The 23,129-nt window shown below is 35.9% G+C and overlaps 2 protein-coding genes across 4 annotated transcripts; both read right to left on the bottom strand.

Annotated features, from left to right (window-relative positions):
• Positions 1 to 2,048: 2,048 nt before the first annotated feature.
• Positions 2,049 to 12,940, bottom strand: LOC18037959 (L-Ala-D/L-amino acid epimerase). 2 transcript variants are annotated; one of them, XM_024182032.1, is made up of 7 exons: positions 12,415 to 12,940; positions 11,908 to 12,018; positions 11,608 to 11,824; positions 11,163 to 11,496; positions 10,939 to 11,000; positions 10,733 to 10,805; positions 2,049 to 2,350 (listed from the first exon to the last, which is right to left on the bottom strand). In XM_024182032.1, coding segments are annotated over exons 1-7 (1,284 nt in total). In that variant the 5' UTR covers positions 12,901 to 12,940; the 3' UTR covers positions 2,049 to 2,349. The 2 variants fall into 2 exon arrangements, with proteins under 2 accessions (XP_024037800.1, XP_006430724.2); XM_006430661.2 differs by lacking the exon at positions 2,049 to 2,350 and adding an exon at positions 3,308 to 3,424.
• A 1,257-nt stretch (positions 12,941 to 14,197) lies between these two features.
• Positions 14,198 to 22,600, bottom strand: LOC18037958 (lisH domain and HEAT repeat-containing protein KIAA1468 homolog). Of its 2 annotated transcripts, XM_006430660.2 has the most exons (20): positions 22,091 to 22,599; positions 21,491 to 21,643; positions 21,114 to 21,292; positions 20,240 to 20,347; positions 19,250 to 19,420; positions 18,598 to 19,155; positions 18,280 to 18,354; positions 18,052 to 18,180; positions 17,890 to 17,964; positions 17,588 to 17,797; positions 17,219 to 17,371; positions 16,907 to 17,121; positions 16,648 to 16,765; positions 16,403 to 16,535; positions 16,126 to 16,327; positions 15,942 to 16,047; positions 15,719 to 15,859; positions 15,505 to 15,628; positions 15,235 to 15,351; positions 14,198 to 14,755 (listed from the first exon to the last, which is right to left on the bottom strand). In XM_006430660.2, the coding sequence occupies exons 1-20, from the start codon at positions 22,287 to 22,289 to the stop codon at positions 14,355 to 14,357; spliced, it is 3,567 nt and encodes a 1,188-aa protein (XP_006430723.1). In that variant the 5' UTR covers positions 22,290 to 22,599; the 3' UTR covers positions 14,198 to 14,354. The 2 variants fall into 2 exon arrangements, with proteins under 2 accessions (XP_006430723.1, XP_024037532.1); XM_024181764.1 differs by having other exon boundaries at positions 16,126 to 16,535; positions 22,091 to 22,600.
• Positions 22,601 to 23,129: the final 529 nt, after the last annotated feature.

Below are 23,129 nucleotides of genomic sequence, written 5' to 3'. Positions count from 1 at the left end.
ATGGACTATTTTGAATTTGAGATTTGTTTGAAATATTGAATAACTTGATTTGTTATAATGAGATCAATCTTTTATTTGTTACTTTGTCAATATTTCTATTATTTGTCGGCCCGTCTATGCAATTCTCTCTTCGTGTATGGTTACTCATCTTTGCTTCATATTCAACTTTGATTCTATGTTTTAATATTTTAATTCAAAACCTGTTTTGTATTTTTAATATTCTGTACTGTTTTTTAACTTACTCTATAATGCAAATCAACAGTACAATCTAGATTTTCATCCGTTAATAGCTTTTTTTTTTTGTGTAATGGAAATTCAATTCTTCCACAACCGTGTAAGCGAGATTCAAACTACATACCTCTTATTTTCAACACAAGAAATCTTATCATCTCAGCACTCAACTAAATGACATTCATTCTGTCCTTTAATGTTGTGACTATTCAAAAAAATAAAAAATTATTACATATCCATCGGGCAATTAAATCAATTCAACATGAGTGAGAAAATATAAAAAAAAAATTGAGAGCCATCCAACCAAAAGATTGTAATCAAATTATTACTATTTGTTTAAGATTATATCAAAATCACGTCTTTAAATATTTTTGTCGTAACTGCTAATCAAACACCACAATGACCTATTGGGTGCTTTCTACCTCACGCAAACAAGCTGAAAACCTTATCCTGGCTGTGTTCAGGAAGTTGTATATCAGATCAAACAAACATAGATAGGTATCAAACTTGATGGTGCATTTCACCTAACATCCAGCTAATAATGACACCCATTTAATTCAAATCACAATACAGATGCTGGACGAAATTCAGAAATAAGAATTGAACAATGACAAAAATTTCTTAAGTACTTGATGTCGACCCAACAGAAACATTAAAAGATTGGAAAATAACTAGCTTTCATCTCCCCATGTTTGTTTCTCTTTTGTTGGGTTTACAGATACAGTGAGAGCAGCAAGCAGTAGTGGTTTCGGTAACAATAAATAATTCAACTATCTTCGAAGTTTATGCTTATTTTTGCATAAGAAAATCAACAAAGAGTAATCCAGAAAATGAATTTGTAAGCATGCTGGCAATTTGTTATGAGACTTAAAAAAAGGATAGACACATAGCTGCCTTGTTTCTAAAGGAAAGATACAACATCACTTGTGATTGTCAGATGAATACAAATGCAGGTGACTTAGGTGGATTCGAAGACCGGGCAAGCATCATGGTTTTAAAGAGGATTTGATATCACATTAAGTTACCATTTCACCTAAAAACTTCAATAATGAGCATTATGATACTGGTAGCAAAAGTAAAAGTATTTTATATTTTGTTTACTTGTAAGAATGGGGGGCGGGAAGTGTAGATTCTTCCCATTTTAGTGTTTACTTAATTATTTAAATAAAATAGTGAGAGTCTCACACCGTAGATCCCATTCACTTTTGGAGTAAGGTGTGGGATTCTCACTCTCTTATTAAATAAAATATAATTATATTTAAAATTAATAATATCATATTTATTTAAATAATAATATTATATTAATAATATTACTTTTATTAAAAATAACAATATTAAACTTATTTAAATATGTTAATATTGTATTTAGTTAAAAATAGTAATTTACATTGATTATAAGTTAAAATTACTCAAAAATATTATAATTTTTTTAAAATTTTAATAGTATTATATTTATATAATATTAATAATAAATAGTTTATTCTAAGAAAATATTAATTTGTACTATATTATTAATAATAATGTTTCATTTGTGTTGCTCTTATCAATTATTTTTTTAAAAAAAGTATGATTTACATAGTTAAGAATATTAATAATTATTATTTATTTATATAATTAAAATCAACAATAAAATAAATAGTTTATTTTACAAAAATATTTTTTATTTACTTTGTAATTAAAAACTACAGTTCTTTAAATAAGGGTAAAACTTCAATTAAAAATAATTCGTTCTCGATCCAAGATAAAATAAACAAATAAATGAGATTATGATTCATATTCCACACTTCCATTACAATATAAATTAATATTCTATTCTCATCCCACACTCCTAATTCGAGGATTCCCACTTTAATCAGTGGAGTAAACGCTACCTTAGAGGTACAAATTATTAGACTTATATTTCTACTTTTCAGAAGAATAAGAAGAAGCTTACGATTCTTTTAAAACTAATTGTGATCAAGGGCTACATAAGTGATCCCTTGAAAACTGAGAATTTGCATCCCCGATGGCATCGATCCAATTCTTTGATACGTGCATAATTTTGTCATATTTTCATGTTCAGTAATAAAGCTTGGACCCTGAGATGAAATTTGTGAGCTTGGAAGAATAGTTTATCCATCTGCAGGATATCAAATGTAGAAAATCAGACATTTAAATTAAAAGAAAATTGCACTTAATTCACAGGAAAGAATTATAGAATGGCAATGAGATTCTGTTTTTGACTCCGAAGTAACAGAATTAAGATGCCCATCTCATCTCCTCTGTTTCAATCTCTTACACACACACACACATAAGCACATTAATGAATGCATGTGCGCCCCTCACTTGTAAATAATGTAATGTAACTGTAAATCTTAAGAATCTGTGACATCCATAACGAGAATCGATGACAATGAAAGAAACTTTTTAGCTTCAATATTTGTTTATAATTATGTGGCAATCAAAAACTCAGATTAATTCATGCAGTGTTAGGTCCTGTTTAGAATTGAGGTGCTGTAACTTTTAATCTAAAGTTATTGTGGAAAAAAAATTGTAATTATAAAATAAAAATTAATAATATGTAGTAAATATAAATTTTAAATAATAATTTTGACAAAATTATTAAAGATATAATATATTTTCTATAATGCAGATGAAAAATCACATTAACATATTTTTTAAGCTACAGCAGTTAGTGTTTACTAAACACTTTAGTGCTGTAACTTTTAAGATACAGCTACCCAATCTTAATATCAAACACACCCTTAGTTTCTTTGCCTATTTTCAGCATATTATAATACATGCACATTACATCCATGGCCTATAAGAGGTAAATAACTCAGAAAGCATAAAATAGATCTACTTCTACAATTGTCAATCGACTAAATCAATGACACAGAATATTCAAGTCCGGATTCTGAAAGCAGCATTGGATGAATTCTGGACACAGTATAAGACTCTATGTCAAGGTTAAGCAATAGTGATAATTGGCTTTTAGATATTCCCTATAACAATACTGATTCCCGCTTCCTCAGTTAACTTCATTACATTCATCAATATTTTGATTGCTCTATATTTAATTGTTTATTGATAACTCCCATGAACTAGCTCGCAATTTATAGCCTAGATAAATGGTTCTACATCACCAGGGGAAATCAAAAGCCAGTCCAGTTCAGCAAATTAAGGTTTTCCATGACAGCAATCAACCTGAGTGCTGAAACAAGAGCGACTGGAATTAGCTAAGCAGCAGCATCTTGATTTAGATCGAAAGGTTTCTTCCCCAGAATTCCCAGTCGTAAAATGCCGAAGCACATCTAGATGTATATAATGTCTGGGAATGTGCATGATATATCAACTTTATGATGAAACAAAAACACACTTTATGCCCTTAATCGTGCATTTCCAAATTAAACACATATTTTAGTAAATTTCGAAATTTACCACGATCTCCCATGAATCCGAGCTTGCAGCTTGTTATGGAGCTTCAACAGAGTTGCTGCTACTTTTGTCTAGCTTCTGAATTCCGCTTTCGTTTCCTTAGCTCAAGATCACGGCTTCTCTCAACAACTTACTGTACACACACACGGGAGACAAACGGGAGAGAGAGAGATGCACTGCACTCATGCCACAGATTTCTTGAACCAGTAACTTCCAATGGGCTGAAGTTACTTAAATACAGTGGTTGAGCGCAGGGACCCCTCATGTGTTAGTACAAAATTGCCCATCCCATTATGGGCGAAAATAACACAATTAAGGATATACTTGTCCATAATATACTACTGTACGGGGTATGTCAAAATTGCTCCATAATATTTGACAATAGTCACGTATTAATTCGGTAAAATATAGAAAATAATTAGAATGATTTATGCCAGTCCACATAATGTGAGAAATTAATCTAACAATCTCCCACTTGGACGACAGAAATCACGCTAATGAGAAGTTTAAAAGAAAATAATATTTTGAAAACAACCGAATTAATCAATATGTGACTATAACAAAAGGTCAAATACAAGCAATCACCCAAAACATAAATAAGTCCAAAATGTGCCATAAATATCAAATCATATGTGCACCGACAGGATGCTCCATATAACAAGACACTTATAAACACGTGACCATGTAGTAGTATACAAGTATAATTATGGAAATAACATGACAATGTGATCAACATGCTCATTTCCATAAAGTCCAGATGTCTAGCAAAATGAGACGAAAACAATATGTCTCCTAGACCATCGCTTCTTTATAACCATAATGAGACTATAGCAAAATGTCTCGAGAAGCGAGCTTCCTTTTTAATCATAATGAGACTAAATCAAAATGTCTCAAGAAAGCACACTGAAGCTAAATCATAATGCTTCAGTCTTTAATGTCCATATTGAGACTGAGCAAAATGTCTCGGACCATAATATCCTCATTTTATACATAATGCCATACGTAACCAAATGTGTACACAATATATGGCATATCAATATTATATAACAACATGCATGCATGATAACAAAATGAGTAATACATAAGCTCATTTAAGTTGCAACTCATAATACAAACCAGAACTCCCACTGACTCAGCATATATAAGTGGATTCAAATAATCCCATATGCGTTACATGCTCCCTAAATACTTTTGGAGCTAAAGCTTTAGTAAGTGGATCGGCTAACATGAGTTCTGTAGGGATATACTCTACTGATACACAAGATAGAGCAATTTTCTCTCTCACAAACAAGTATTTAATATCAATGTGCTTGGAACGTGAGGAACTCCCTGTATTGTGAGAAAAAGAAACAGCAGCAGAATTATCACAGTATATCTTTAATGGCCTCGGAACGGCCAATATACAATCTAGCCCTGTGATAAAATTCTGCATCCATAAAGCATGACGTGTAGCCTCAAAACAGGCTACATATTCTGCTTCCATTGTTGAAGAAGCTATAAGTGTCTGCTTGACACTTTTCCATGATATAGCTCCTCCTGCCATCATAAAGATGTAACCAGATGTGGATTTCTTGTCTTCCAAGCACCCTGCGAAATCAGCATCAGAATATCCAACTATATTCAAATAGTCAGATTGCTGATATGTCAATACAAAATCTTTAGTGGCTCGCAAATATCTGAGTACTTTCTTTGCAGCCTTCCAGTGTTCAAATCCAGGATTGCTCAGGTATCTTCTAAGTACTCCCACTGGAAAGGCAATATCAGGGCGAGTACAGACTTGAGCATACATCAAGCTACCCACAACGGATGCATACGGGACTGTTTGCATTATAGCTTTGTCTACATCATTATCGGGACACTGAGACTTGGAGATTTTGTCACCTTTTGAAATTGGAGCTTTCCCAGGAGCACAAGACTGCAAATTGAACCTTTTCAAAATACGATCAATGTAAGTCTTTTGAGACAAACCTAGAATTCCTCTAGATCTATCACGAAGAATCTCTATCCCTAATACATAATGGGCTTCACCAAGATCCTTCATATCAAAGCTGCATGACAACATTTGCTTTGTCTCAAGTAACAAATTAGTGTCATTAGCAGCGAGCAAGATATCATCCACATAAAGCACCAAAATGATATACTTGCTCCCACTGACTCTCAAGTATATACACTGATCAACGGCATTCTCCTGGAACCCATAAGAGGTGACAATATCGTGAAATTTCAAATACCACTGTCTGGATGCTTGCTTAAGTCCATAAATGGACCTTTTAAGCTTACACACCATGTTTTCTCTACCAGACTCAACAAAACCATCAGGTTGCACCATGTATACATCTTCAGACAAGCTCCCATTGAGAAAAGCTGTCTTCACATCCATCTGATGCAATTCTAAATTGAAATGAGCTACCAATGCCATGATAATACGAAAAGAGTCTTTGGTAGAAACAGGAGAGTAAGTTTCAGTGTAATCAATGCCTTCTCTTTGACTGAAACCCTTAGCCACAAGCCTGGCCTTATACCTCTCTACCTGACCTCTGGCATCTCTTTTGGTTTTGAAAACCCATTTGCAACCAATTGGTCTACATCCATCTGGTAACTCAACTAAATCCCAAACCCCATTATGATACATAGATGCCATCTCATCATGCATCGCATGTATCCAAGATGATGATTCTGAACAACTGATGGCCTCTTGAAAGGTAATAGGATCAGATGAAGAGTCAGCATCAAAATCATGTTCCTGCAAGTAAACAACATAATCATCAGAAATTGCAGGTCTCCTGATCCTCTCTGATCTCCTCAATTGCACATCAGTAACATCATCCTCTACAATCATGGGCTCCATATCATGAGGAAGTTCAGGATCAACAGAAGAATCATCAATATGTGGTAATCCCATCGCAGAAGTCGGAAAAGATGGAATAGGCAAAACCACACGTTCTTCTCTTAATGTCAGACTGCGAGGCTCAGAACTCCCACCATTGTGATCATCCTCAAAATAAATGGCACGATCAGACTCAATGATTCTAGTAGTGTGGGAAGGACAATAAAATCTAGAACCCCTTGAGCCGATACAATAGCCAATAAAATGACCACTAATTGTTTTCGGATCAAGTTTCCTTGATTGTGGATTATAGGGCCTCACTTCTGCTCTGCATCCCCAGACATGAAAATGACGAAGACTCGGTCTCTTTCCTGACCACAACTCATAAGGAGTTTTGGGCACCGACTTACTAGGTACCTGATTCAAAATGTAAGCTGCAGTTCTTAAGGCTTCACCCCACAGAAAATCTGGTAAGGTGGAGTGACTCAGCATACACCGCACCATGTCAAGAAGGGTACGATTTCTCCTTTCTGCAATTCCATTCTGTTCAGGAGTCCCGGGCATTGTATACTGGGCTTCTATTCCACATTCCTGAAGAAATTTAGCAAAAGGTCCAGGATTACGCCCAGTTTCATCATATCGCCCATAGTACTCAGCACCTCTATCTGATCTTACTGCTTTAATTTTCTTGCCCTTTTGGAGCTCAACATTAGCCTTAAAGGCTTGAAACACAGATAAAGATTCAGACTTTTCAGCAAGAAGTTCAACATGACCATAACGAGAAAAGTCATCGATGAACGTGATGAAGTACTTATAACCCCCAATAGCAATAGGAGTAAATGGCCCACAGATGTCTGTATGCACCAACTCCAGCACCTGTTGACTCTTCTGAGTTCTCTCTTTTCTGGTTTTGGCAGTAAGTTTGCCTTTGACACAATCAACACAAGTGCCAAAATCAGAGAAATCCAACTTATGTAGAATGCTATCTTTAATGAGCCTCTCCATCCTCTGTTTAGAAATGTGACCTAATCGTTTATGCCACAACATAGATGAATTTTCATCAACCCTGGCACGATTAGAGCTAACAACATGCATAACATGAGCATTGGATGATGATTCAACAGCACGAGAAAATAAATCAATCATATACAAGCCATCATATAGAGTGCCAGAACCAACTAACTCTGAATTGCGGAATAAGTAAACTTTTCTATCACCAAAATGAAAAGTATAGCCACATCTATCCAAAATAGATACAGATATCAAGTTTCTCCTAATAGAAGGAATATAAGCCGTATCTAATAGATCCAAAACATGGCCTGTGGCTAGATGTAGTCTGACAACTCCTATGCTTTCAACTTTGGCTGTCACTCCATTGCCCATGTGAACTATCAACTCCCCTTCATTGGGCTCCCTCCTGCTTCTGAATTCCTGTAAGGAATTCGTTATATTAATGGTTGCACCAGTATCCAACCACCAAGTATCAGAAGGAACATCAATAAGATTAGATTCAAAGCCTACAAAGGCTACAGGAATACCTTTCTTTTCCAACCATGCTTTGAATCCCCTGCAGTCAGCTCTCTTGTGCCCAGGTTTCTTACAAAAGTGGCACTTTCCCTTAAAGCTCTCAGAAGTGGAACCAGAAGTGGTAGAAGAAGTACCACGTGAAGTTTTCTTGCCAAATTTTTTCTTCTTGAAAAACTTATTGCTGCCCTTTGAAGAGCCTTTCTTCACACTCCCACTCTCTTGAGTAGTGGCCACCATGACAGTGTGAGATTTCCCCTTCTTCAATGATTCCTCTTCTTGAACCACATAAGCAGTCAACTCAGTGATATTCCAAGTGTCTCTCTGAGTATTGTATTGGCTTCTCAAATTGCCAAATTGTGGTGGAAGAGATTCAAGGATTTGGAAGACCAGGTAGTCATCAGGCAGATTGACATCCATGTCCTTTAACTTCTTATGGTAACTGGTCATCTTAAGGATGTGCTCTCTCACTCCAGAAACACCATCATACTGAGTGTTAGCAAGCAGCCTCAGATAGTTACCCTTTTCTGCCTTATCTACCTTCTTAAAAGTCCTTCCAACAGCTGCCAAGTAATCTTTGGCCTTATCACATGCATGGATGCTATCTCTAGTTGTTCTATCAATGGTGTATTTCATTGTATCCAGACAGTGTCTATTGGATTCATCCCAAGCTGCCCACTCTGCTTTTTCAGCAGCAGTGCTCTTATCTGTGGGCTTGGCTGGTTCATCAACTCTTAATGCCAAGTCTCTATTCAGTGTAGACAAATAAAACAAAATGGACTCACGCCAGTCCTCAAAATTTGTCCCAGTTAAATTCTTGAGGGAGGCTACTTGGAGAAAGGAGAGAATATCTAGAACTGAGGAAGCAATAACAAAAGAATTATCAAGCATGCAAAAATTAAAATCATGCTATAATCAATTGCTCCTCATTCTAAGTTTCTCCAATAGCAACACAATATGTTAGGCATCCTTTAGCAATATAGGAATGCATTAACCTAAAGATAAAGCAGACAAGTTGAATATAACACCAACATTGACCTATTACCGACAGGGTAATCAAGCCACTCAGTAGAAAATACTCAACAAACCTCTTTATCTTCCCAAGCATCCTACCAAGTAGTGATTTGCCGACAGGGCAGTATCATCACCCGTATGGATCTTGGTCAAAACAATAACAATCTACCACATAATCCATAATTCATAATTATAAATGGACAACCAATTGCAAAACACCAAATAATTTATCATGATTGGTCCTACGATAAGCAGATACACAATCACTCTAAATTGTAGTTTTGCATCATATATATATTTCGTATATTAACAAAATTGAGGCTAAATAAACTTTGTCAAATGAAATTAACAAGATATTAAATCAAATAAAATATCTACATGCCTCAATAAAATATATAAATGATATGCCCATAAGATTTAATAAATGATGGATTATTTTAAAATTTAAAATTCTGAAAAATCGCCAAAATTGAAAGGATTTTGGACTAAAATGAAAAATTTTCAGAATTATGTTTACTGTTTTAACTATTAAAACTTTTGGCCCAAACTGTAAATAAAATAAAATAAACTGTTGGGCCATACTATAATTTCCCAAAATTAAAGGGACCCAACTAATCTTTTACATAGTTGACCCTCGGTCAAGGACCTTTTTGAAAATTTTACAAATATTTTGGGCCAGAGTAACATTTCACAAAGTTTAGGGATCCATACGAAATTATCCCATCATCTTCAACCTCGGGATGTTTGAATAGTAAAGCTACAGTAACTTTACAGACCTCATTCATATCATCCCGATTTTGGCCACCAAAAATCACGAAAAAATTATATTTTTGCTCCAAAATCATCACTCATGCATTATTTAACAACCGTTTGAGGAAATATGTCCAAATTCGAAAAATTCGAAAAATCCGAAAATAAAGAAAAATTCCATGAGTGAGATTTCTCTAACAAATCAACTATGGTTTACAAGGAAATGCATAACCATGGGCTCTGATACCAATTGATGAAACAAAAACACACTTTATGCCCTTAATCGTGCATTTCCAAATTAAACACATATTTTAGTAAATTTCGAAATTTACCACGATCTCCCATGAATCCGAGCTTGCAGCTTGTTATGGAGCTTCAACAGAGTTGCTGCTACTTTTGTCTAGCTTCTGAATTCCGCTTTCGTTTCCTTAGCTCAAGATCACGGCTTCTCTCAACAACTTACTGTACACACACACGGGAGACAAACGGGAGAGAGAGAGATGCACTGCACTCATGCCACAGATTTCTTGAACCAGTAACTTCCAATGGGCTGAAGTTACTTAAATACAGTGGTTGAGCGCAGGGACCCCTCATGTGTTAGTACAAAATTGCCCATCCCATTATGGGCGAAAATAACACAATTAAGGATATACTTGTCCATAATATACTACTGTACGGGGTATGTCAAAATTGCTCCATAATATTTGACAATAGTCACGTATTAATTCGGTAAAATATAGAAAATAATTAGAATGATTTATGCCAGTCCACATAATGTGAGAAATTAATCTAACACTTTATACATCCAAATAGCTAAGCTTTATAATATGATTGGAGTAGACTACTAATCATGATTTATAATATGTTGAAACATTAGCAAGAAGATCATTTTATTCAGGATGGCAACAAGCACAATTAATTTTTAATACATATTGGAACATACAACCAGCGAGTAAGTGGATAACTCACCAGGAAACAATAGTCCATTTTAAGAAACCTCCTTGACCTCTGGCATTAGTGAAGTTGTAGATGGCCCCAGAAACTAGCCACAGAAAGCATCAATAACTATTGACTAAGTTTTTTATAAATATGAAGTTTAAAAGCTCAAGTCACTAGCATGATATTGTGAAAATTTGGTTCTTATAAACATTTTGAGCTTTAAAGCAAACATATACCTTCGCAACCCCCCACGAATGGATCCTCAGACAGCAGAAAGGGCGTATTCAGATTAACATATCTGCAAAAGAATTGGCAGCCACACTTGAACTATCTATAAACTTTCAACCAAGGGAATCTAAGAGTTCGGACACTAAGAAGTAGCCAGATAGAATGGTTAATACAAGACCAATGTCAGTAAGTAACTATTTGCTGAAAATGAAGACATGAAAAGCATAATTACTTGATGCATCCGAGACCAGCAGCGAGATGGAGAGCGAAGCCCGTGGCAAGCCTTGTCTCGATCATACCATCAATCATAAGATGCAAGCCTGATTTTCTTGTGGCCTTAATAATTTGAAGGGTGCCCAGGACCCCAAACTTGGCGAGTTTAATATTAACAACACTTGCACAGTTTTCCTGCATAACTTTCTGAACATCATTCAAACTCCTACAACTTTCATCTGCAACGACACTTATGCCATACGTGTCTCTAGCAAAATTACTGACATCATGAAGACCACTCCAATCATCTCTATGAACCGGTTGTTCAAAGAGAACAGGAATTACTCCCATGTCTGCTATTGGATAACAATTAGAATACTTTTCTGATCAAAGAAACAAGTACAAAGAAAAGTAATAGCCATGCAATGAGCATCTATTGATTGCCAAGTAGAAAATTCCATTACCATTTAACTTTCCAAGGACTTCGACTGCTTCCTCAGAAGTGTATCCTTCATTTGCATCCAAGATAAAGGAGCAATGAGGATGCACAGCATGTATGGCTTGTAAAACATCAATATCTGCACTTATGTTTCTTCCCACATTAAGCTTTAAGGTGCTAAATCCTAGTTTGCAATATTTTGAGGCCAATTCAGAAGCTTCAGCGGGGGAAACGGCTGGAATCTACCATGTAAGGGATAAATCCTTAAACTGAACTTGCCAATAAGCCAATAAAAACCAAAGAAAAATTAAATTAGCAACTCAACTGTTATAGCTGTGGATAGGCTGTTCGACGCTCCACCAAACAATCGCCATAGCGGAATATCAATACTATTAGCAACTGCATCAATCAATGCCATTTCAACTCCAGCCCTAACCTTCAATCAGAGATACAAGCAAAAAGGGCACAAAATCCTTTCAAACCAAAGATGTCTTCAGAGGATGCAACTATTGTATTAAAAGTTCAACCAAGTACCAAAGCATAGAGGTTGAATTGAAAGTGCACTTTCCTTTTTAACCTACAAAAGTATGATATCTCTTAGGATTTGGAATTTTTCTAGTAAATGAAACTTCACGTTGGTCAAAAACTCTTTAGCCAAAGTGTTTTCAGATAATAAAAAAAATTTGAGCCATAGAGTTAAAGAGGTTTCTGTACCAAATTCAAACACCTAGCAAACAAACAGATACACATATACAAACATCGCATACAAAGATAGTCCAGAAACAACATATCCAAATCACCAAAACTTCAACAAAATTTTGATCATACTTACAGAAGCGAATTCACTCCCAGGAAGAATCCGAGCAATTTCATCAAGAGCAAAATTCAAAGTCATTGGTGGACTCTGCCTCAGAAACTGACATGCCTCTCTCACTTTCACAAGAGCCTTAGCCTGATCTCCAGTAACCAAAGGAACCACCGCCACCTCACCCCATCCAACACAGCCATTACTCAACTCAACTCTAATGGCCACATTCTCCACATTCTCAACACTTGTCAGTCCCAAGCTCAAGGGTGCACTAAGAGCAACATTCAATTCTCTTCCTTCAGCTCTCTGCACATCAACCCAAAAAGTCTCAGTCAAATTCTTAAACCCAAGACTTGTTCTTTCACTTGTACTAACTGTTGTTGACTCAGCCATCACATTGCTGACACAAAACTTAATAACATTTTGACTTCTGTGCATGCTTCTTGAAGCACAAGGAGAGAAAAAGAAGTTACAAGTGGGCGAAAAAAGAGCGGAACCAACTGGAACCATTTTAGTCGAGCTGAAGCTCAAACTCTTAGCTTGTTTTTCAGGTGAGAATGAGAGGAAGTGGTGACATTATTGAAATAACTATAACAATGTTTTTATTTGTCTGGTTGTGGATTAGTAAATGAAGATTCCCTGACCTAAAAGCATATTTTGTATGCAACTAAGCGCCCTCTGGGGGTAATGAAAGAGGCAGTGCTGTTGAAGCTCTGCAACATGTTGCCCGACATTTCTAACATGCTTTCCAAATTTTTTAATTAAAGGTACAGTAAAATCATGCACTAATTATATAATTAATTAATCAACTCAATTGGTTTGGAATGATTAGATTAATTGATCCCACTTGCCAAAGAGTAAATACACTATTAATCAGATTAAAATGAATAAAGGAAAAATTATATTAGTACCAGAAGTCCAACTGAAAATTACAATCGGACCATATATGTACATAATTAATACAACTTTTGAAAGTTAAGAGACTATTGTGTTGACGTTACTTAACAAGGTCCATACATATGTCTCCCTTGTTTATGATAACTTTTAAACGTACCAGGCTGTCATCACACAGGACTTGACGTTAGACTAGTATATTCATATCTTTCTCGTGTCTAATTATTACCTAGCTGAGTTTTTCCGAAATTCAGATGGACTCTTTATCTTGTCTCTAAACGAGCAACAGTAGGAGATTGGCGCCAGTTTTAGGTACCGGTCCGAAAGACCATGGGATCCAATCTCATTCTTGACATTATTTATTCGATTTCGGGAGTCAAAAGGGTTATGAAAATTCAAGCCATTTTGCATTTGATCATTGCTCATCAACATAGCAAAACCTTAAGACCCTGTTTGGTATTGTAGTCCAGTATAAGTTACAATGCTTAATTTAGTCAACGCTTGTAATTTAAAAGTTAATTTTATCTCATTTTTCATATGATAAAAAATCTATAAATTACAATATCTTACTTATTTTAATCAACATTATTATTTAAAAGTTAAAGTTACTCCGCACAATCAATCCCCCTAACCCCCCCCCCCCCCCCCCCCCCCCCTTCCAAACAAAAAAAACTATAGGTTTCGGGCTTTGACTTTAATTCCACCTCACCTCGATAGCAATACCAAACATTGCATTCTCAACAATTACAGCAAAATAATGTTGTTTGGTTTCTTGACACAGGGTAACCAGTTAAAAGAGTCCAAAAATTCTAGATTTCAAACGCATTTCCTCTGTAAGAACCACTTCCATCCATCCATGGTAGAGATTAGAAAATCCGAAAACAACTGTTGATTTCTTTCATTAGCCATTAGTTTTCAACAAGTAACATAGAACCATCAAATCTATTATTTCCAATTTTCTCTTTTCAGTTCTTCCTATAAAATGAGGATTGCCTCAAAAGATTAAAAATTCACTTTGGGGTATGAAAAAATAAAATCTGAAACAAAATTTAATTTAAAAAAAAAAAATTTTACTGGTTCTGGGTCCGTGAAGTATCTTCACTGGTTTTTGCTTTGCCCCTAAGCATGTCACCTACAAAATTCCCCCTCATGATTCGCATGAATCTAGTGTCCTCTGCTGGAGCAGGAGGTGGAGGCTCCGGTGAGTGAACTGGCTCTGCTGATTGCTCTGCAATTTCTTTTTTACCCAGCAGGCCCTCGCCAACGCCACCACCAAAGAAGCTGGTCACTGATGATGTAATCCCGAGATGAGCACCCATTACCTTACTGATAGTCTCTAAAGTCCCACCAGACCTATCCTTCATTATTATTTCAAGGGCTTCTTTATGTGCCGGATCTAGTGAATCTGCGTCTTTTAAAAGATTTTGTATAGCTGGTAATAAGAAATCCCGAACACTAGTGGCAGAAAGTTCTGAAACAAACAGATAAGAAGCATAGAATCAATCATCAACAAACACAACAAAACAATAAGAATTGTTCAAATGCAAATGCACATGTACGCATCATTGGATACAGAACAGGAATTGTGTCTGTTCCAATGAATCTGAAGCTTGACTATAACATGTAAAATGAACAGCTATTATAGCAATATTTCTTGAATGAATAAAATTGCTAGATAAAAAAGGCACATCCATTGAGTTTTTGAGTAATGTTGAAATAATAAAAAGATCTAAAGTTTGTACCCTAACAGATGTATCTTCTATCTTGTAAGTTGGTTCTTTCTAAAGATTTGATATCATGCTAAAATCCAACAAAAGAACCACAAATACAATTTGAAGAATCACATTTCTTCACCTGAATGTTAGTGATGCTTAACACTTTCATAAGAATAAACCAATTTAATCAATTAAAATTTTGTCCTATTTAGAATTTAATGGATACGATGTAAACCTGTAGCATCCAAAGCACGAATTGATTCACAGAAAGCATTAGCTCTCTCACGGCGACGCATAACATCACTTGAAGAAGAAGGAACGGCTGAAAGTTGGAAAATCTTGGATAACAGATGTAAATCATGTCAAGGAAAGAAAAGGGTTTAACCTAATGACCTTCATGCTAACATGTCAGTATAATTTTAAAATGGTTAAACTCAATGCAAATATTCTACTAATTCAAATAAAAGGCTAATATAGAAACTATCAGGGAGAAGATTCAGGATATAATCTCTAAGTCTTTCTGTTGTATGCGGTACTGCCACTGCCAATGCACGGACCACTGCAACAGTAGCTTCATGGGATCCATCTTCAAGAAAAGCATCCATTTGAACACGTATTTTATCAACAATCTACAGGATCCAAATTTTTAATTAGTGCACTGTATGGAAATTGCTTTTCGAGGATTTCAAACAATGAAGTCATAACCAGCAGTTCGATACCATGTCATTTTTAAAGTGTTGCGCCACAGCTCCAAATGCATCAATGCTAGCATACTTCACATTCAGGTTTTGATCAGAGCCAAGAGTAACTAAGGCAGGCAAAACTTGCATAGAAGTAACTTTTGCATTGATATATGGTACCTACAAGGCAGATAAAGTTTAATAATTATAAATTCATGTCAAGGATAGCTGGCAACATTAATTCCATGACACTGTAACTTACAATGACTTTCAACAGATTGGCAGCATTGATTTTCATATCTATGTTGGAGCTGACAACCATTTCCCATAAGATATTGAATACCATTGTATGATGTTCTTCAAATGTGCTGCATCGTAGAAGATAAACATAAATGAAAACATAAATTGCAAATATTTAGATACAAAGGTGTTTCCAATAAACAAACCAAAGGAAGCGGACTGCATTAACAATCTCAGCATTGCACTTCACTGTATGATTCTCTTTCATGGTGCCTTCAACTAACAGCTTTCTCAAGTAGTCAGCTAATTGGTCATGCTTGCTGGGAGCACCTAAAACACCTGCCAGGAGAAGTGGCAGCACTCCCATAGTAGCAAGTCTCTCACCCACAGCAGTCCTTGGTTTCAGACCTGCAATCAAGCAACGGTCAGAGACAATATACACCGACATACACGGACTCCACAAAAGAATTAAGCAACCGGTACCTCTGATTCCTGAATGAATGGTAGAAGGGAAAAATGTTAAATTAGCATTATCCCCAACTGCTACCATGAATACAGGCAGCATTATGTGGGTTAGGTAAGAATCTCCAAATTGTTTAGATACAGCCAGCAAAAACTGCAATATTGTTATCTAAATCAGCAATAAGTTTAAGAGCAGATCTCAACCTCAAGGCCACAAAATGAAGACGAGAAACACAAAGAATCAAACTGAAATCTGACACAGCTACCTTAGTAATTCGGTTTCTTAAATTATCTTCTTTTTGAGGTAGCAAGCAAGCCAGCTGTATCAGACCAGGAAAGCAATCGACATGCATCCATTCAAATGCTGGCCATTCAATATGTCCCCTGAACAGAAATAAATATCTCCTAGAGTAAATACAGCCATAAACAAGCCTTCAACATTGTAATTTGTCTTCAACAGACAAATAATTGTTCTACCATGAAATTTGGTAATTAGGAAAAGGAAAAAAGAGAAGGAAAGCTTACCCTGCATACAATTCAAGCAAGGAGCTAGGAAAAACAGTTTCCTCCGACAATGAAACAGAGGAAAATGGGCATGTCTCAATTGCATTCTTCTGCATAAAAGGAAGCAGTTCTGCCATCATTCTCAGCAAAACTTCAAGGTTCCAGCGTTCTCGTTCACCTAGAACACGCAGATGTGACTCAACAGAACCCTCAACTCCAGAAAGAGGAGGACAGCGCTGGAAATATAGTAAAAGTTAAAAAGAAAAAGCATCAAGAACCACATGTGGAATTTAAGTCTCATAAGAAAAGTTAATGAAAAGAAAATAAGCATACCTGAGCAGAGCTCAAGATATAAGAAAGCAAAACTCTCAAGATATGGTCCAGTTTGCTTCCCCAATTTATTACAGCAGGAAGTAGTTCTTTAAATGTAGTTTCTACCACCACTCCAGAGGGATCACATACCAATTGGAACATCAAATCCTCTACCTATCAACAAACAGAATGAGATATTGGAAAAGCTTCACTTTTTTTATATTTTAATTTTACTTATTTTCTTGTAAGTCATCATATTAGGTTAAGGGGAAAAGGCTCCATTCCCTAGACCATGGGTCATCAACCTGTTCTAGAGCTTACATTGTAGCCAAACTGTCAAGTCAGAATTCTTCGCCATGATTGCCTCGAAGCATATTTAGTGAGGCTGACCTTGAAATATTTGTCCGTGTTTGGAAATAGTGGAAGTAGCAATGCCAAGTTACGAGCAGCAGCCTCTCGAACCACAGTAGCTGAATCTTCTACCAGTTGTTGCACAATGGACAAAATAAGAGAATCACGAATCTCAGGTCGGACAAATTCTGCAAGTTCTCCACATGATTGTGCAACAAGTAACCGACGCTCTTCATACATGTGATTTATCTGTAATGCATGACACAAAAGCCAAATTTTCAGAAAGACAAGAAATATTCAGTGAGCAAGATGGTCCCAGAAAATCGACGACTACAACTTACTTGTTCCCAGCACTGTGGAAGCAATTCCATTTCTGTTCTCATCTCTCCAACATTCTTAGCAAGGGTAACGCATGCCTGGAAAGAAGCCGAAATGATGCAGAATTATCATCAAACAAAACAATTATCCAATATTAAAATGTAATACTTCAAGAAGTAACCTACATCCATTATAATTCTTCTCTGCTTTTCATCTGGACGTTTAATCAAGTTGAATAGAGTATGGGTCAAGGAATCCCGAGTGCTTGTATCTGGATGGCGCTCTATTGCACACATTATCAGAGGAAGAAGCTCCTATGGTTTAAATAATAAGACCAATAGTGAAAAACGTCACTCAAAAAAGAGATCCTGAGATAGATCCATACAAAAAAAATAGATAAGAGCAAAGCAAACCTCCCGATGGTTTATTAAAACATAAGGAACAATCTTGGGCAAGGCATCTGCAAGGATCTGAATAGTTCCTAAACCCTGTCAAAAATAATTGTTTTTAGAATAAAAAATATAACAACATTTCCAGCATAGAGCAAACAAGCCAACAAAAATAATTTCAAACAATAGAAATGGAGAAAGAGAGGCGGAAAAGGGAAGGCCAAATAACAATATTGTTTGGCGTCAAATTCGACACATTTCATAGAAGTCCCATCCCACACTCCCCAACCAAAACTAAGGAAAAGGAGAAAATTCCAAAACCTAAAAGAGAATAAAACTTGCCATTTTGTCAGATGCAGCTTCAAGACTTGCATTGTCTGATTGTAGTGGTAGCCCACTATCTTTCAAAGGGGATTCGTCATTTAGGTTTGGTACATTTTCACTGTTTTCAGAAGCAATATTTTCCTTTAAGGAACTTGTGGACTCCCCTTGTAAAACTTCGTTAGGTTGTTTAGCAGTATTATTATCAGGGGTTTGAGTAGCCAGTGATTGAGCATCTTCACTGTTTACCACTTCCACGGATGGATGAGCAAGTACAGTTTTATCTTCATCTACTTCAACTACTTTCTCTTCTGTCTGCATAGACTCAGAATATACAGAACCTAAAGAATCAGAAGCATTTGTGCTTTTGGCCCTCAATCTTTCTATTTCCTTGAGCAAAGATTTTATCTCTTCCTCATATCTTTCAACGGGCTGTGATTGGATAACATCACCATTAGTAGTAGCAAAATTCCGCACAGAATGAGATCCTTCAATGTGCATTTTGAGTGCTGTGATTTCAGCTGTGCAATCATTAAGTTCCCTTCTTTGGTGTTCTGTAGTCTTCTTCAAGTCCAGTATCTGAAAAGACGTGATTATCAGTGTAAATATTCATATTTATGAGCATCAAGATAGCAACAGGTATACAAAATGCAGTCTAGGAAGAGCACACTACCAAGTTCTCCTTATCCTTAAGATCCCTATGAAGTGCTTCAAGAGATTTGGTTAACGCACTTATTTGACCATCAGAAATTTCTTTGGTTTTCAACAAGCTCTCCTTTTCGTGATTCAACCTCTCATTTACTTTTAATAATGACTCATTTTCTCGAAGCATGGCAATTTTCTCCTGCAGTACAAGCAAAATTTTTAGTAAGGGCGATGCCTAACCCATAAAAAAGCAAATTTACTGGATATCAATTGTCCAAGTCTACAAGTTTCGATTTTAGGAAGATCACCAGCAGATTAATGTTTTCAACGTTGAATAAAATATAACTTACTCCAGTAGAAGCCAGTGGCTATATTAATAACTCATTTTTGTCTCAAGTCCCAATGAAACTTCAGAACTAGAATAACTTTGCATGCCATGTAATGCATCAGTCAGTAAACAACCAGGTATAACAAACAGATACATTTGCTACAACTTTCTCATTGAGAAACGTGTATAATATGTTCAATTCTTTTAGATAAAAATAAAAATAAAAAGATCAAAAATGAAATTTTTACATTAGTAAGCTCCAAATAAGCTCCAACTATAAACCTATTCAATACCACAAAAGAATTGTTAAAAGTAAATGGTTAAAGGGTCATCAATGCGAAACTGTCCCGCTCTATGAGACTAACAACAATAAACTATTAAAAAGTTGTACAGAGTGTTCGCAAAACAGCAGATTTGGACAATTTTGAATCTTCATTAATGTTCTGATGCCTAGGACGAAAACCTATGAATCATCATAACAGTTTCAGAAAAGAAGGTTAATCTGATATTGTCAAACCACTTAAGAACAACCAGGACACAAACACACAACACAATTGTGGTGAAAAAGTAGAATACCGCATTGAAAGTAATGGGCTATAAAAGCATTAGCTTACACAATAAAAAATCAGTACCATCTTTATGGAAACTTAAAGCACAACTTGCCTACCACACTTGTGTCTGAGAATATACCTCAGCAGCCTCTGTAGTGGAAGACAGATACTGATAATAATAATGGCGTAAGGCATCCGGTACACGTGCAGGTGTGTTCCGCCAGATATCTAAATTTTGGTCTGTAACCTGAGGCAAGAGCATTATGAAGTTAAGAAAGACCATGGATATTAGCTACTCAAACAAAGAAAACAAACATTCACCTGATTGGAAGATTTTAAACCTCTTAAGGGTCGATCACATGTTCATATAGGATACAAAATATATCCATTAAAAAAAAAATCATGTGAACTAGGTTTTTTTTTTTTATCCAACCAATTATGCGGTGCCACATCAGTTTGTACAGAGAGTTTGTGGCTCTATCATTAAAGTTATAAATAAATACTCAAAACTCTACATCTATGATAAGAAAATTTAGGGAAATTCGAATACTCAATAAACAATCAATTACATATCGATAAGGGAATAATTTCAAGAACAATGTTAAACATAAAACAACCCCTCAATCAAGTTTAAGTTCTCTCTCTCAATTTTTTTTAAAACCTTTTTGGCATTTCACACACCCTAACTCTATCCCACCCTAAGAACAACACAAATTAAACAATTTCCCAGTCTAATAAACAGTACATGTTTTTAAGCAATAATTCCATGAATCCATAGGGACCACAACAATATGCAGCTTAGTCACAGCTTTATACTATTTAACACAAAGTAATCATAAGATTCAGTTTTCCTTGAGTTTAATACGAATTGCCCCGTGATTTCTCCAATGTTATTATATTTGCCATGAATGTCACTATAGTTTTGCACAGCTTCCATCTATTACTGGTTTAAACAAACACAACAAGAGGGAGGAAGGGGAGAGGAGGAAGAGAGTTTGTGCATGCATTCGGACCTCTTCATAAAATGTCATCGCAGTTAGCCGATAGCCTGCAAGAAGCAAATATTCCTTTACAGCACAGTTAAGATCTTTGCGTTCAATGTCCTTCAACGGACCCAAATCAGAGAAGGAAATATCCCTTTTCTGTCGTTGAAATTCGACTCCATGATTGCCATGATTATTTTCATTTGACTCTGCAAATTCATCCAACATGCAAAAGTAATTCACTGAAAGCAGAAGCATAGTGCGGGCCAATGCAAAAGCATAATATCTATAAGCAAAATCCTAGGGTGCACTGTTGTCTATACACACATCTTTGGTTATAAATATGGTCAGAAGCACAGAATGAGCCAGTCTTCAAAAATTATTTTACTAGATAAACTTGCTAATACCATTTAGATTTTCCAGCGATGAGTCACTTTTCTTCTTCAATTCAGCCTTTAATTTTGTAACATCCTCTTGGGCTAAACGAAGCTCATACTCAGTAATTGCCAATTTCTCTACTAGTGCTTCTTTCTCTTCTAGTAAACTTTGAGGATCAGCAACTGAAATAGAATATTAAAAAGGAAAACCAAAGTATCAGTTGTATTTTGAACCAAAAGTCAAAAGAAAATAGTCTCGCATATCAAACTGTAAAAGCCATCAAATAGAGCAGAAAGCAAGATAAGGCATCTAGAAGGAAAACAAATTTTAATAACACTAATCAGTAATTCATCAACTGAAACATTTTGCAGCTCCATTAAATCTCTTGTACAAACCAACAATAATCACGATTACTTACAATGCCACGTCACTCGCCCGCGTTAACTAATTTCACAAAAATATCACAAGCAGGAATAAATCAAACATTTAAGATTGAAATTCATCTGGCTGCTTCCTCAAAAATCCAAACACAGCGTTTCAATGTCATTTCAGTTGATCAGATTAATTTCAATTCAAATCCCTAGATTTTAAGCGTAACGGCATAAAGAGAGAGAGAGAAAGGAGTGGACCTCGGAGAGAATTGAAGCGCGTGATGAGATCGGGAGGAAAATGAGAGGGATCGGAGAAGAATTCCTTGAGGCGAATGGCCTGAGCGTCTCTGCCGTCGTCGAGAAGCTCTTGCAGTAATTCGAACGCCGTCAAGAGATATTTCTCTTCTAGCAAGAAATTCACGACGCAATTGCACAGCGAAGATCTCTCCACGTCCATTTCTCGTTCTCTCTCTGTTGGCGTAGCTCTATAGTACTCCTAACTGATACTAACTAACCGCATTCGAATCAAATCCAAATTCATGTTTTGGGATCCCAAGTTAAAAATGTTTAACCAAATTTAATTTTAAATGTCATGCAAGGATATGAAGCGGATGTCGTCCCTGTAGCTTAAGTTCGTTGAGAGAAGTGAGCGGTGATTCGGTGTAACCGAGAGCATAGGGAACCGACTTTCTGTACAATGCGAAAGTGCAGCAACGGACAATGACGATACAAAGGAGTCCGTACCGAGTTATCAATACAACAGCGGCCGTTGATTTTGAGATTTGAAAATCGGATGGTCCAAAGTCCGTTAATGCATGGATCTGGTATGAGACTGGGTATAATAGGGCAGGTGGTGCATGGAAATTTGGAGCACCTTCAGTAAAGTCAACGGTCAATCTCACTACAAAAAGTTCATGGCTGACGTTTAACGTAACGTACGCCATACACAGCAACAGTTATAGATTCCACCATAAAAATTATTGTTGTGTGTGGAACGTACGTTAAACGTAACGTAGCAGGACCCAAAGTTCATATGAGAATGTTAAATATTGTACTTTAATTTTCATATTTTATATGAGAAAATAATAGAAGACTGAAATTCATTAAAGATTCATCGTAATCGTAACTTTTAAATATCTTTTAAAGTAGTGTTAGGTGTAGAGAAGCATTAGAAAAAGACGAGAGAATTTTGTCCTTTTTTTTTACCCACTCATTCTCTCTCGACCCTTTTCTTTTTTATTTCTCTCGTCTTTCTCTCGTACTTCTCTTCACTAAGCATTTTTCTTATCTTTCAACT

Source organism: Citrus clementina, unplaced genomic scaffold (assembly GCF_000493195.1).
Source record: "Citrus clementina cultivar Clemenules unplaced genomic scaffold, Citrus_clementina_v1.0 scaffold_6, whole genome shotgun sequence".
In the NCBI taxonomy this organism is placed as follows: Eukaryota; Viridiplantae; Streptophyta; class Magnoliopsida; order Sapindales; family Rutaceae; genus Citrus; species Citrus x clementina.
This window is presented reverse-complemented; position numbering and strand designations above follow the sequence as displayed.